This window comes from Petromyzon marinus, chromosome 7, assembly GCF_048934315.1.
Source record: "Petromyzon marinus isolate PM22_M1 ecotype Great Lakes invasive population chromosome 7, UKy_Petmar_22M1.pri1.0, whole genome shotgun sequence".
NCBI classification, from domain to species: Eukaryota; Metazoa; Chordata; class Hyperoartia; order Petromyzontiformes; family Petromyzontidae; genus Petromyzon; species Petromyzon marinus.
This window is the reverse complement of record NC_133673.1, coordinates 13,925,496-13,939,130: the sequence shown is the minus strand read 5'-3', so window position 1 is coordinate 13,939,130 and position 13,635 is coordinate 13,925,496. Positions and strand designations below refer to the sequence as shown.

General features: G+C 44.0%; 1 protein-coding gene across 6 annotated transcripts in view; it reads right to left on the bottom strand.

Annotated features, from left to right (window-relative positions):
• AMBRA1 (autophagy and beclin 1 regulator 1) overlaps positions 1–13,635 on the bottom strand; it is a 109,915-nt gene that overhangs the window by 23,150 nt on the left and 73,130 nt on the right. For all 6 annotated transcript variants that reach the window (XM_032949239.2, XM_032949243.2, XM_032949242.2 and 3 more), the window contains 4 exons: positions 12,930–13,040; positions 10,551–10,739; positions 6,696–6,850; positions 21–160 (listed from right to left, as the gene is read on the bottom strand). In XM_032949239.2, the coding sequence (XP_032805130.2) occupies positions 21–160; positions 6,696–6,850; positions 10,551–10,739; positions 12,930–13,040 (595 nt within the window). The remainder of the gene's footprint in view (positions 1–20; positions 161–6,695; positions 6,851–10,550; positions 10,740–12,929; positions 13,041–13,635) is intronic.

Below are 13,635 nucleotides of genomic sequence, written 5' to 3'. Positions count from 1 at the left end.
GCGGGGGGGGGGGGGCTTACATGGGTCGGCAAATGATGAGGTCTCCCCGGTTGGTGCCGTAAGCCAGGCCCAGCCCCACGTCCGGAAGCCAGCGCGCCGAGTTGATGCTCACGTAGCGCCTCTGGTCGGGCGGCATCGGGTACACCACGTTGAACACCCGCTGTAGAGCAGAGAGGTGGCAGGGATCAATGACAGCGGCAGATACAAAACGACTCGAGTGCTATCGCAAATGCAAGCCACCGCGATTTGGTATGCAAAATCTTACGTGTGATGCGACACCATTGTCAGCAAAGGCGAGATAATTTAATCACTATTCACAAGTGTCTCGCTTATGATTTTAAAACGCGCAATAATGGAGATAAAGAACTAGAGACTCTACGATCCATTAAACGTTTATTGTTTGTTATTTTGCGACTTGTCAAGAAAACGAGCAGCAAATGACAAAGAAAATTTACCAAGGAATCGTCAAAATACTTCAACAATAAGAGTGAAAGATAAAAACAATGCTGAAAAACGAACATACGAAATACTACGTGTGTAGTTATGTCAACAAATGATCACTGCATACCAAGGAAATGGGACAAGTTGTGAATGACGTGCCAAATTTTGAACTGCACGTAAAGAAAGGCGTCCACACATTACATCACAGCATTGAACCCACAACGCAATTCTGCACACGACAAAAAAAAACTTCCACTCTCCTCACTATTATGCCCCGTCACTTTCGATGCCTGCAACGTTTCAAACACTCCTGAGATGCACGCAGTCGACTCGTTTTTGTCGGTGGATGTGCTCAAAAGTGTCCTCGCAAGTTTATTGTTTGGCTACTTTTTCCATTTCTGCAAAGAGATGAAAAGGCACTCCCTGCAAAGGGACACAGCCGGGGAAAGAGCTATCCGAGTTGCTTTAAAAATGGGGGCAGTGTGAGCTGCCAATCTTGCAGGAAATGCAGCCTTAAAGGCATCGGTCTTGTTCCTGTGAGCCAAGCATTATGGTGCCGCGTGCAGTCAGGGGTAGGTGGTAGCCAGGGGCGGTTAGTTTGCAGTGGCTAAAATATGTAATGCTTCGCTTCTCCGCGCGAGTCTCTCTCGCAGGATGCAACACCCATTTATTTTGGCGTCTCTCTGTACAGTTTTTGGGTGAACGCTACATTGCCCGTCCCCTTAGCCATTACTCCTCGGATCAAATATTTCTTGTTCATTTCACAACGGAAGAGGGCGGGGGGGGGGGTACCTTACCGAGTTCACCGATTGCCGATGCCTGCTTTGTATTGTGAAGGAACATCATTTAAGTAGTCCATATTCTTGGTTCTTACGGTAAAGTCACGTAGAAGGGAAATAATAAAATAATACAAATACAACAATAAAATAAAATTCCGACAGCGTTTTGGCCACAACGCAAGCAGCCATCCTCAGGTGAAGAAACAGAGCTGTCGGAAAGACAGCGTCCTAATGAACACTGTTAAGCTTGGCAGTGTTCCTTCTACGTGACTTAACCAAAAGAACCAAGAATATGAATCCCTGCAGTCACGAAAGCTTTAAATCGAAATTTAAGCAGTCCAGTTTTAAAACTAATCTGCATGAATGAGTGTGCTATGGAAACCTGTAACACTGGTTACGGTGTGAAGAACAAGCCCTAAGTTTTGTTTGCTCCAGGTAAGATAGCTGTGTATGGTGACAAAAGGCTGTAGACATCAAAATGCACACTACATCATATATCCAGATACAGCACACAAGGACACACTTGGAAATTCCCACAGGAACGTTCTCCGCATTCAGATCAGAAATGATACGTGTCTATATATGTAACCCCACCCGCCACGTTCCCTGGATACCTGTTGACTTATTGAACGTATGTGGGCAGGCTCAGTGAGCAGTCCCTTAGCCCATAATCCCTTTAGGAAATCAGCTCAAAATTGCATAAGTACAGCAGCATGTGTCCACAGCAGACACGACCGCCGGCCTCTGCGGTCCACCACGAGATGCGTATTTTATTCCCAGCGCTAGAGAAACCCTACATGATGCACGCATATAAAGAGGGAAGTGTTGGCTGGATGGTGGTGGGGGGGGGTTGGTTTGGGGGTATTTGTGGTCGGGAGCGGGGGTGTGGCCCTAGCCCTGCACGCCTAGCCCTGCACGCCTGTCACGGCATTTAATATAATTAGAAATGAAGAGGAGCACTTCTCGCCCACACCAAAGAGACGAATGTCAGATTGTTTGCCAGAGTCTGCCGTCATTAGCGCCTACCATGCTGCTGCCACGCGTTAAAATTCCGACGCGCGAGCACAAGCCCTCGTCCCGTGTCAAACAAGAACGGCCAACGTCTCCCCGGTGTAAGCAGAACCCCTGGGTCACTTGAACTGTCGAGGCCGTAATGCCTGTTCGCTGCACATCCATCTTACAAACACCGAGCCTGCTCCATAAGAAGACGGGGTCGTATTATCGCTCACAGTGTCAGCCACAAGTGGCGATAACTTTGCTAGCAACACCAATGTCGCTAATGGCAACAATTTGTGAAATGTGTGCGGGCTGGTCTCCCAACACCACCAGTGACAATAAATGAGCAGGTTTGTTCCAAGTGACAATTTTATGTAATTGGCTGCATCGGGTGGAGGGTTTATGCCACACCTTTTTTGCTTGCACCACCCTACCCAAAAATGCATTATGAATTGTGACAACAATTGGGGCAAACCGGTCTACATCTCAATAAATGAGACGCTTTTATCACAATAAAGGGAGACCCCCCGTTGGTGTTCATCAGTCACGGAAGACAATGATCACTGCGTCATGCGCCTCAGAAGATGACATTCTTCCCCACTGGTGTAGAAGCGGCGGCCCATATATTATTGAAGCATAGGCTGTTTTGTGGGGCAACTTTTTTACAAGAGCGTAAATATTACCAGCAGCCTCACTTGAGTATAACTATTTGTCCAGAGTGAAGAATGCTTGTTTTTACGAAATTTTAAGTAAACCATGTAAAAGTATTATTATTCTTTTGATTTAAAGCTTTCGTGACTGCAGGGATTCATATTCTTGGTTCTTTCGGTAAAGTCACGTAGAAGGGAAACAATGAAATAATTCAAATATATATAAAACAATAAAATTATCACGACGTTTTGACTGCAACACAAGCAATCATCATCAGGTGTGAAAACCACTGCAAGAAAATTTGAAAAAAGTGGCGGTTTTTTTAAACGTTAGCACCACGGAGAGCGATTTGGCAGTTATTCAGATGGACGAGTCCATCTATGTTTGGAAAAGAGGAGGGAGAGACGAAAATAATGGATGCAGTCTGAAAGACACCTTAAGCGTGATCAATCAATTAAGACCTGAAATGGTTTATCAAATCCTTCCAATGCTTGCTAAGCCAGAATCCATCTTCTCGGTTGAAATTGTTTGTATATGTGGATAGCCTCATGAACAAATCCTGCCATGTTTGCAGGTAAATTTCCAGCAGTGGGATTTTTGGCCAATACCAGTTATGCACCGTTTTTTTTTTTCAATGGGAGGAAACTGGAAAACCCATGCAGAACAAGGGGGAGAACGTGCAAGCTCATCACAGGAAGGCACTTGACTCGGGAATCAAACCCAGGCGCTGCTTGCTCTGAGGCAAGAGTGTTATCACTGTGCGACCATGCTGCTCTAGTGCCCTGTAATGTCTTAATGTTTTTTAAAACTGGAAATTGTGTTCTCTTTATTCCTCCAAATGCAACACAGTGCATTAGAATTTCTTGATATGAGCAATTCAATTAGGCAGCGGCAAGAAAAAAAGCTTGTAATCAAATGTGTTTGCCCAAGGTGGATGAGAATTTTTGCACAAATACATTTCAAGCATCAACGAAAAAAACATTTTTATGGTAGCCAATTAGCTTTAATCACAACTTACTTTTTAACGTGGCAATTGTTTAATTTGCAAGATGATCCTGGCAAATGCATCATGCCATAAACCATTAACATGGCAATAGCCATCTAAAATATAAAAATAACTAAACACAGCCTTTGGCCTTAAAAGGAAAAATATATAAAAGGAGACATTAGGGCAAATTGTCCCTCTCCATAGAACATTTTATAACACTTCATTATTAAACTTCTTCCTGAAACTTCACCTCATTATTTCCTGAAAGGGAAATAATAGTGTTATTGATGAATGTGTTGAGTTTTTTTTATTACTTGCGCACCACTGCCAACGCAGCATCACCAAAATCGTCACATGAGATATAGCTTGGGAAAAACAACCCACTTATAAACATGCGATGAATAGAGACATTTAAAGGTCTTTCATGGTGCAGTATGACTACATTCAAGAGCGCCTAGTCTCACCCAGGAGATTTGAGGACAGCAATTACTACTAAATGCAGGAGCACAATAATTTGCGGTGCTAATGTTATTCCATCAACCTTCGGTGATAGCCAAATCAGTGTCTTCCAAAGGGTATGTGAGCACATGGCAGGTGGTAATAGCCACAGAGGCATGAAGTGTGGTATTGTGAGCATGTGCTGCAGATGTTCCAGAAAGTAGTCTGGCCAGATGGTTAGATATTAAACACCCTCCCCGATAGTTGTAGACAAGTGGAGTAAAGTGATATTCACAAATCTCTTGTAGTGCATCACTTGTGAATGTTGTTGTCACATTTTATGTGTTAGCCCTCCTGCTACACTATTGCGAGTCGCAGCAGGTTTGCGGGCTGTGGAGTACATTTGGGAATAGATGCCACTCGGCACTCAAGCTGTTACAACACTGAAAAAAATTATCGGTGTTCAATATTTACATTCCGTACACCTACAGTAAAAAGTTGCCAATTAAGCAGCACAAATGGCTGAGTGAAGAGAAGGACAGCCAACCTAAATGTTCTCGTCTCCAACATTACATTGTGAACTTCAAGGCAAAATGAGGACATTCCCAGCGGCAACTTCAAGAAATACCTACGAACGATGGCACCCAGTGGGCTATCCCCTATCCCACCCCCCATGCGAGCTAGTTAGCCTGGCAAGCCAGGCTGCCTCAAACACGCTGCTGCCCACCTCTCCCACTATAACCTCCTCCCCTGGAGCCACCTTCCCAACAAAACAGCACCACCAACACAGCAACATGGACTCCCAATTCAGAGCTAAAAGACATCAATGGAAAGAGAGAGGAGAGGGGGGTGGTCTTTGTTCTGTTCGGATAATGGAAACGTGCAACTCGTCAAGTGGGCAGATATTATCCGCGCAGGCATCACGCTTCGGGCGAGTGCAAGACGCTAATGTGATCGGCGCCGAGGGTTCGTCCATGCAATTTTTGTCGCCACCTCTTATAATGCAACGCCCGCATTTTTCCCCAAACAATCCCATCCTCTTCAGCAGCATTTACACGACTAATGCCTGCATGCACAATCAATACTTTTTAGTTTTTTTATTGCCGTCGTCTCTGCAGGCGCTTCTCTCGAGCTGCATTCTCCAAGAAGCCTCGCTCTTTGCTCATTCCCGTACCGTGCAGGTGGCTTTCATTGAGCACATCCAAACCCCTTAAAGCGGGTGAGATTTCCGCGGAGCGAGCACACCTGCCAATTTGGGCCCGTTTGCCGGGTGGTTTTTTTTACAAAAAGCTGTGCAAACAATGCGAAAAGAGCATGCTTCAGCAAGGCCAATGTTATCAAAATTACGTTTTCGTGTAAAGATCATGGAGGGGTCATGGTCGTGCCAAAACTTCAGGGACATGCACTTTAATTTTAAAATGAATGCCGTCAGGAATTCACAGACGAGAACATTTGGTACATTAAAAAAAAAATTTGTGACTTGCCCTTAAGTGTATACGCGCCGGATTACAAGCGCTGCCAGCGATAACGGTGCAATGCAGAAATTTTGTGCACATTATGTGCACGTTGCTTGTACATTGGAAGGCGCGCGTGCACGTGTGTGATGATGCTTTTATTGGGTGTCCGGCAGTGCGCCACAAATGTACGCAAACGTGTCCATGAAGCAAACTTTCCAATCGACGTGTGCAAACAGCGTGCGGGCACTAACACGTGCATAAACAAGCAGGCACCACTGGGTTATTCACACACAGCCATACATTATCAGCCATGATCAATCCACTGGTGTACGAAGGCCTACCCAAGCAGTCACCATCTCACGTTCCTGCAACGTAATATTCCACTTAGCACCTGCACACCAATTGCTTTAATCACTCCCATGTCAACGGTCAAATGCCTTCTCTCCTCGACCCTCTGGCGATGATCCCTCCTTGCGACATGTCCTGCCGAAGCCCATGTATGCATTTAGTTTGTCGTCTTCCCCCGCACCTTCCACAGGGTATGTGAGCAAATGTTGCACTTCTTACGCACCCATTAGTATGGTGCGAAAGAAGTTCAACGTAAATGTAATTTTCACAAGAGTCGAAACGTTGTCGTTTACCTGTAAACGCTCTCCAATGTATGCGTTACTGTTTCTGTCTAAGTGCAATTCCAAGACAAAAGACAAAGATCCCCTGTATCAGCACAACAGACTGTTGGGGCAAGTGCTGTTAGCGAGCACCTATGAAGGCCGGCACGATACACGAGGGGGTGGGTGGCCAGCACCACGCCTGGACGCCTTTGTCTCCCCAGTGGCGATGTTTACACACCGCACCAGGTACTCATTTGAGGCCGAGTGCAACTCCAAGGTGGCAAACACACACAAAAGGGCGTGTGTGTGTGCGTGCATATATCGTGGCACCTACCCGCATGGACACTTCTCCCGCGTGTGGCTGCTGCAGGCGGAACACTTGGGCGACCATGTGCTTGGTGGAGGGCTGCAGGAGCACCCTGCGCGAGGCGAGTCCCACCATTATGTATCGCCCCATGGGGGACAGGCTCACGGATATGGCATTGGGGCCTGGCGGGCAAACACGGGGGAAGGGGAGGGGAGGGGAGAAATAATTCTCAACGCATTTTGATGGTGCCGGGGTCCCCAATGGGACGGCGGGCAAACAGAACCGTCAGGAGATATGACGGGGAAACCTTTAAAAGAAATTGAAATCTGCAACAGGCTGCCAAAAGATTCGAGCGCGTGCAGTGGAAATATGAACCCAGTAGCATACGCAGACAAAAACCATTAACGGAGAGAATCTGAGGCTGCGATACAATGACGACACCCGGGGCTAAGACCCTGGGGATTGCAACGTACGTTTACAAGGAGGAAAAATGGAAAAGAAATAGAATTTAATCACCTGGCTGTCACAGTTGGTAGACAACCAGCCTTCGCAAACACTCAAGTGGAGAAATAATGAGTCATGTTTTACCCAGTCTAGAGACTTCTACTCATGATGGTGATGCATGCCTAAAAATAACAATGGAAAATAAACGCGTATAAAGGATATAATGATAATGTATTAATAACACACTAACTTTTCAATGGTGTTGCTTTATATTTTTACCGTCTCGCACAGTGTAATGGTAATTATTTTCTTAGTGGGAAAAAGGTATACCAGATCATCTGGAGAAGGTTAAACATTCTAACATTTATCTCAGAATGTACAAAACAATGTATATACACCTGCAAGCAATAAATATTCGAAGCGACCATTAATTAATAATTATCTTAAATAATTACAGTAAAACCTTGGATTGCGAGTAACTTGGTCTAAGAGTGTTTTGCAAGATGAGCAAAACATTTAAATAAATATTAATTTGATAGACGAGCGAGGGTCTTGCAATACGAGTAGTACGTATACACTTTGTCTGCCGAGCGTCACGTGATCACAACTGATATACGAGTGCTTTGATATACGAGTGCTATGGATTACAAACACGTTTCCAGAACGAATAATGCTCACTATCCAAGGTTTTACTGTACTGGAAATAACAATGTGTATGTACATGCAGTCGACCACAAGTATACTCATTGCTAACTTGGCCACAAAAAGCTTGTGGTGATGATGGGCTGGGATGCCCAACACATTTAGGCAGAATGCCTTTTCTTCTGCTTAATTATGCATCCTCCAAATTACGTGCCTCGACAACTCCGATTATCCGTAACCGAGGTTCGTCCCAATGACTTGCACAATCAACTTACGTAAGAACCCTCTCGTGCCGTTGTTAGCGCACCCAGGTGCGCTTACGCGATACGTGTCCGTGCCAACGGAGAGCACAAGCGTGAAAATAAGGCACGTGCCGTGTACTCCCATTTACACGCGCACAATTAACCGCACGGCGTCGCTCGCACCAGCAATGGTGAGAGTGTTGTGTGGGGGAAAAAAAGGTTCACATGAGATAAAAGGTAGGAGGCCATTAGTGGCACCAATGTGCTATGCTGAACAGTTGCCACGGTAACACATCACACCCACATCTGCTCCACTACTCTTTGCTTTTTTCGGTAAAGTCACGTAGGTTAAAAAAAATCAATAAAATAAATGAAAACAACTAAGTTAAATCACGACGTTTCGGAGGCAACACAAGCTTCCGTCTTCAGGTGGAAACCGTCACGTGATTTAATTTAGTAGTTTCCATTTATTTTTTTATTTTTATTTTTACCTACGTGGCTTTACCGTAAAAACCAAAGAGTATGAATCCTTGCAGTCACGAAAGCCTCAAATCTAGAATCTGCTCCACTGATTGCAAGTGCAAATTCTGCACGCTTTAAAGTAGACTTATCACCTGTGTTTTTGTTTTAAATGTAACTTTTTTTTTATTTCAACTCCAGTTAGAAGTCAGCACACGCACATAACTAATTTCACGTAATTATGCCCAAACAAGCAACCCTGTGTTTTTTTTATCTTGCGATTTTTCTACCCCCCAACACCTCACACCCCGTCCCAACTTTCCCCCCTCCTCCCCCTCCTCCCCCTCTGTCCCCTTTCACGGGAAAATTTTAATTACACCCGGAGCGATGTGGGAATGAGGGCAGGAGGGACGGAAGCAGCACCACACGCTGGCCCCGAGCTTTGTTCACCGACATAATTCACCCAAGATGTCAAAAGATCCCAGCCTATAATCTGCTTCCTTAGAAATCTGCCAAATTTAGACATTTATTAAGGGGAATTTTGTTTAATTTGGATTTCTAAAAAGCACATTGCAAGGCACACCTCTGCAATTTCGCTGTCCACATTTTTGCCCGCACCATGAAATTTAACACATTTGTCACAGGAAATTATTACTTTCGTACCTTCGTATTGACCCCGCAAATGACTCAGAATTAAATATGTATCCCTTAAAAGTTGACATGATCTCGTGCATATTTTTGCCCCAATCTCTACATATTAAAAAAAAAAACGCTGCACATTCATAATATTGTCGCCTTAAAAGTGAGAATATATAGTAGGTGGCATATCAAGCAATGGGCCTTCTTGATCGCATATAAAGAAGAGACATAGCCCCGAAATGTCACCTAATATATATTTTTCTTCTCAAGGTCACGGAGTGCCATTGACGAGTGTTGAATTTTTTTGTTATGTGTCCGTGCACCACTGCCAAACGCAGCATCACCAAATAATGTCACATAAAATATACTTTGTTTCGCATGTCGATAAAGTGCTAACAAAGAAAACGTACTTGTCCCTTGCTGTGAGAAAATGGAAGAGAAGATACACGCAACCGTCCACTTGAGGCCGAATAAGATTTGTAATTCTGCTTCACTTTTATAAAAGCTACAAGAGGTTTGCACTGCAATCCAACATAAAATAAACGTAACACCCCTTCCATGCATCACAGCGTGGCCATGTCAGCACCCAAAGCTACACTGAATAGCGGGCCTGGCCGCAGAGAAGTGGTAGCCTCTTGGCTGAAACGAATTTGTTTGCTAAAGAAAGCAAGCACACTCAGGCAATTCGAACTATTTTATAAGGATGACCACGATCTGGGGGGTACAAAAATCAAAGTCGGGCGTCACGCCACATCGGCAAAGTTTTTCTCTCAGGCGGTTACCAAGAAATTACCACGCAACGTTCATCTGATTCATTAATTCCACATTTATATTCTTGTGATTTACGATATGCCTCAAAATCCCTGCAATGTCTCAGGAGTAAATACTACATGTTGTTATTTTATTGTTATTAAGTTCCTTGCAGATGATATAACTATATTCCTTCTTTCTCATTAAAAAATGTATTCCTTCGCCAGGGTTTTTAATCTTTAATTTGTTCCTTGGTCACTCTGAATGGAAGCTCTTTTGAAATGTACCCTATGCAGTTAAAATAGCTAGAATGCATCTTATTGTAAGGTGTTATATTTTCAATGTCTACATTATCAACCTCAATCAATCCACTGGATGAAAACCTCCCCAGGCGGTCAACATCCCCCCACGGTGAACATCCCCCCTCCCTCCTTTGGCGAGTCACACTATTTAATTGCCGATTCATCCATGTTGCACTTTGTTACGAGTTTTCTTATAGTATTTCAGCTGTGAAATGCATGATTTTGTGACCCAGCTCCACACTGAAAGCAAGACTATCAGTCTCAACGGCGATCTCGCGTCGCTTCAATGACGATGACAATCAAGACGGACGCACGAAAGAATACGTCGTAACACACACACACACACATTACGCACGCCGTTTCGTCGCCTAAAAGCTGGGTTGGCCAACCGGTAAAATCCTCACCGAAGCGGCGCTGGTAAAGCACCTCCCCGAGGTTGTGTGGCGCCAGCGAGTAAACGTTGAGGACGCCCTCATCCGGGAAACCCCGATGGCTGCCCGGCACGAAGGCGGCCAGGTGGCGACCGTCGCCCGAGATGTCACAGCTCGCATCGTTGTAGATCTTGCACTTGGTGACCAGAACGTTGATCTTGGCTGCCGCAGAGACAACGTCGGAGTCAGATAGAGGGGGATCACACCACAGTGAGCGCTGACCGACGGGGGCATTTTATACTTTGGCACACACGAAACACACTTTGCACTGATGTGCGTTTCGTCGAGTGCCGCGACATCGCCGAGGGGGAGCAAGCGTGCCACTTTGTTGCAGAGGCTTTGCGCATTGAGTCCGATGCTCATCCTGATTCATGCTGCCAAATGAATTGACCGTGTGCAAATGGACTGACAGTTAAACTATGGAATGTTAAAGATATTACATTTGGCATCGCAGACCAAATTTCATTTTTTTTTTTAAATCATCTGCATATTACTTAACTGGGTATTAATCACTCTATCGTTGTCCCCTAATGGTAGACTACATGATTTGTGAAAATTAATATATTTTTGTGATAGCCTTCTATCATAAGAATTGCACAAATAACAAATGTACTAAATATGTTAATTATTTATCATCTCCATGCTTCAAATGGCAACCGCAGTGTTCAATTACGGTAAAAAAACATACAGGAGGGATATTTAAGGCACAACGTAATACTGAGGGACATTTTCAGAAAACATCTCATTGACGCAATAATTTTGCTATTTCTTCTACAAAGCAGTTCTCTTTATAAATTCAGCAAACAAAACAAATATATAGGAAAATGATATGGAAATCTGAAATCATGGTTGTATACCACCAAATTATCAAATATTATAGCGGCAGCTCTGCAAAAACCACTTTACTCAAAAATGCAAAAATAGAGAAAGCACTCAAGTTCCACATTTCGTCTGTCAAAAGGAAAACGTGTCCAATTTTCACACGGTTGAATCAATGCATAAAAACCAAGAACCTCAGCATTCATTAAACGTAAAAACATCTGAAAGGTGAAGAAAAATAGCTTTAATGGGCCAGTGTTTTTCTGCCATGACAACTGTGCAATCGTTCGTCGCAAGTTGCATTTCAGCCCATTAGCGCATATCATCAAGCCACTCATTACGCGAAACAGATTTGCTCTCACGGCCATCGATCTAGCCAATGTGTTGCGGCTACTCGGCCAATGAGGTATAAGCACCCAAATGGGACTGGTGCAGCATTGTGACCTGTTGACAAATGAGCCGCTGGATGACAACAGTGAGAATATAATCTAAGAGACACCGCAACGCTTGTTTCGTATTTCGATGGCACGGGACATACAGCCGCATTGCAGTCATGATGTACATGCTGCTGCGCGAGGCCAAGCGGAGCTGTACGCACGTAAAACTTCGCGAAGTACCCATTGTGATAATTATATTTCGATTTAAAGCTTTCGTGACTGCAAGGATTCATCTTCTTTGGTTCTTTCGGTAAAGTCATGTAGAATGAGAATATTATTGTGTTATTTTATTTTATCAATTTATTATTTTATTCTCATTCTACGTGACTTTACCGAAAGAACCAAAGAAGGTGATAATTATACTTAGAGAGTTAAAAGCATGTGAAGAATGGACACAATGTTATCCATGTATGATTCCCAGCAGCACAATCATCAAAAGCAGAATTTTGACCAATAAAATATTTTGAATGGACATACACCCACTACTTTGCTAACTCCGACAACAAATCAAGTCTGCTCTCCAATAAATAGGATCTCTCAGCAGATCTCCATGTACGAAATACATTTTCAGAAATTTTGCTTCTATAAACTTAAAAGGCAAACCTGTGATTACGTGACAGGTATATGGTACATCCACAATCTTGCATGATGCGTTGTTCTTAAAGACCAAGTATTCCTGTTTGTAATTGGGAACCTGTGAAACTAAACTAATTGCAAAAATGACAATTCTGAGCATAACATTTAATTGTGTATCTACATGTACATGCCTAAGTGAATCCACTGCGGGCTAAGGACCCCTCCTGTGCGGTGTAGGCAGAGGGGGTTATGATGAACCAAACTTCAGCACAATAGTCTTTTGCAGATTCGAAAAGGCGGGTGGGAAAATGTACTTCACGGCAAAGAAGTAAAGTACTATCATGTATTGAGCTGCACTGCCCACCACGAAGCCTCACAACATCCTGCTGTGCACGGTGGTCACCCATCCAAGCACTATCCAGGCACAATGCTGCTTATTAAGCTTCCGCGAACTGACGCGATCACGGTGCATCCTGGGTGAAAGCGGTCGTTTTTGTGTCTGCTGTGAATTGGTGCTTACAATTGCTAATTTCAGGCAGGTTGTAGCTGGCAAAGTCCCACCACTGCAGGCGGTACGTGATATCGGCGATGTTGTTAGCCACCGCCGACTGACCATCTCCGACCACCGCCCCTGCATAAAAAAAACAAGAAAGCATGGTAAATTTTGACACATTCGAAATGCACCATCATCGTAAATGCACATTCACCTTAAGTGACTGCCCGGAAAAGTGTAATTGCACATGCGTGTATTAGTATGATAGAGAATAGACCAAGAGCAATGATGAATGAGTGAGGACACTAGCAGCAATAAGACACCCACGTAGCAGAGAATTACTGGTGGAGGGAATGTGGTGTAATCGCAAGAGCGAGGGGATCAGCAAACAACATAACAACTCTCAGAGTCATGTAAAACAAAATCAAAGAGCCGATTAGTCAAACAAAAAAACAAGTTTGTCTCATGTCACATTAAGATTCATACTGTTCAACACTTCATTGATGCGGCATTGAAAACAGTCCACTGCATCGGCTTCACATTTAAATCTGCTCATCATAAAGATAAATAATATTTTAAGGTAACCACAGCCCATCTCTGCATCCTAGCTGATTCAGAGATGGGCAAAAGAAAATGACCACAAAGGGGACATGTTTGGCCAACATCGGGATGCGTTGATTTCGACGTACGAGGGCTACCTCAGGGATTTCACTCAGGATAATGCTTACTGTAC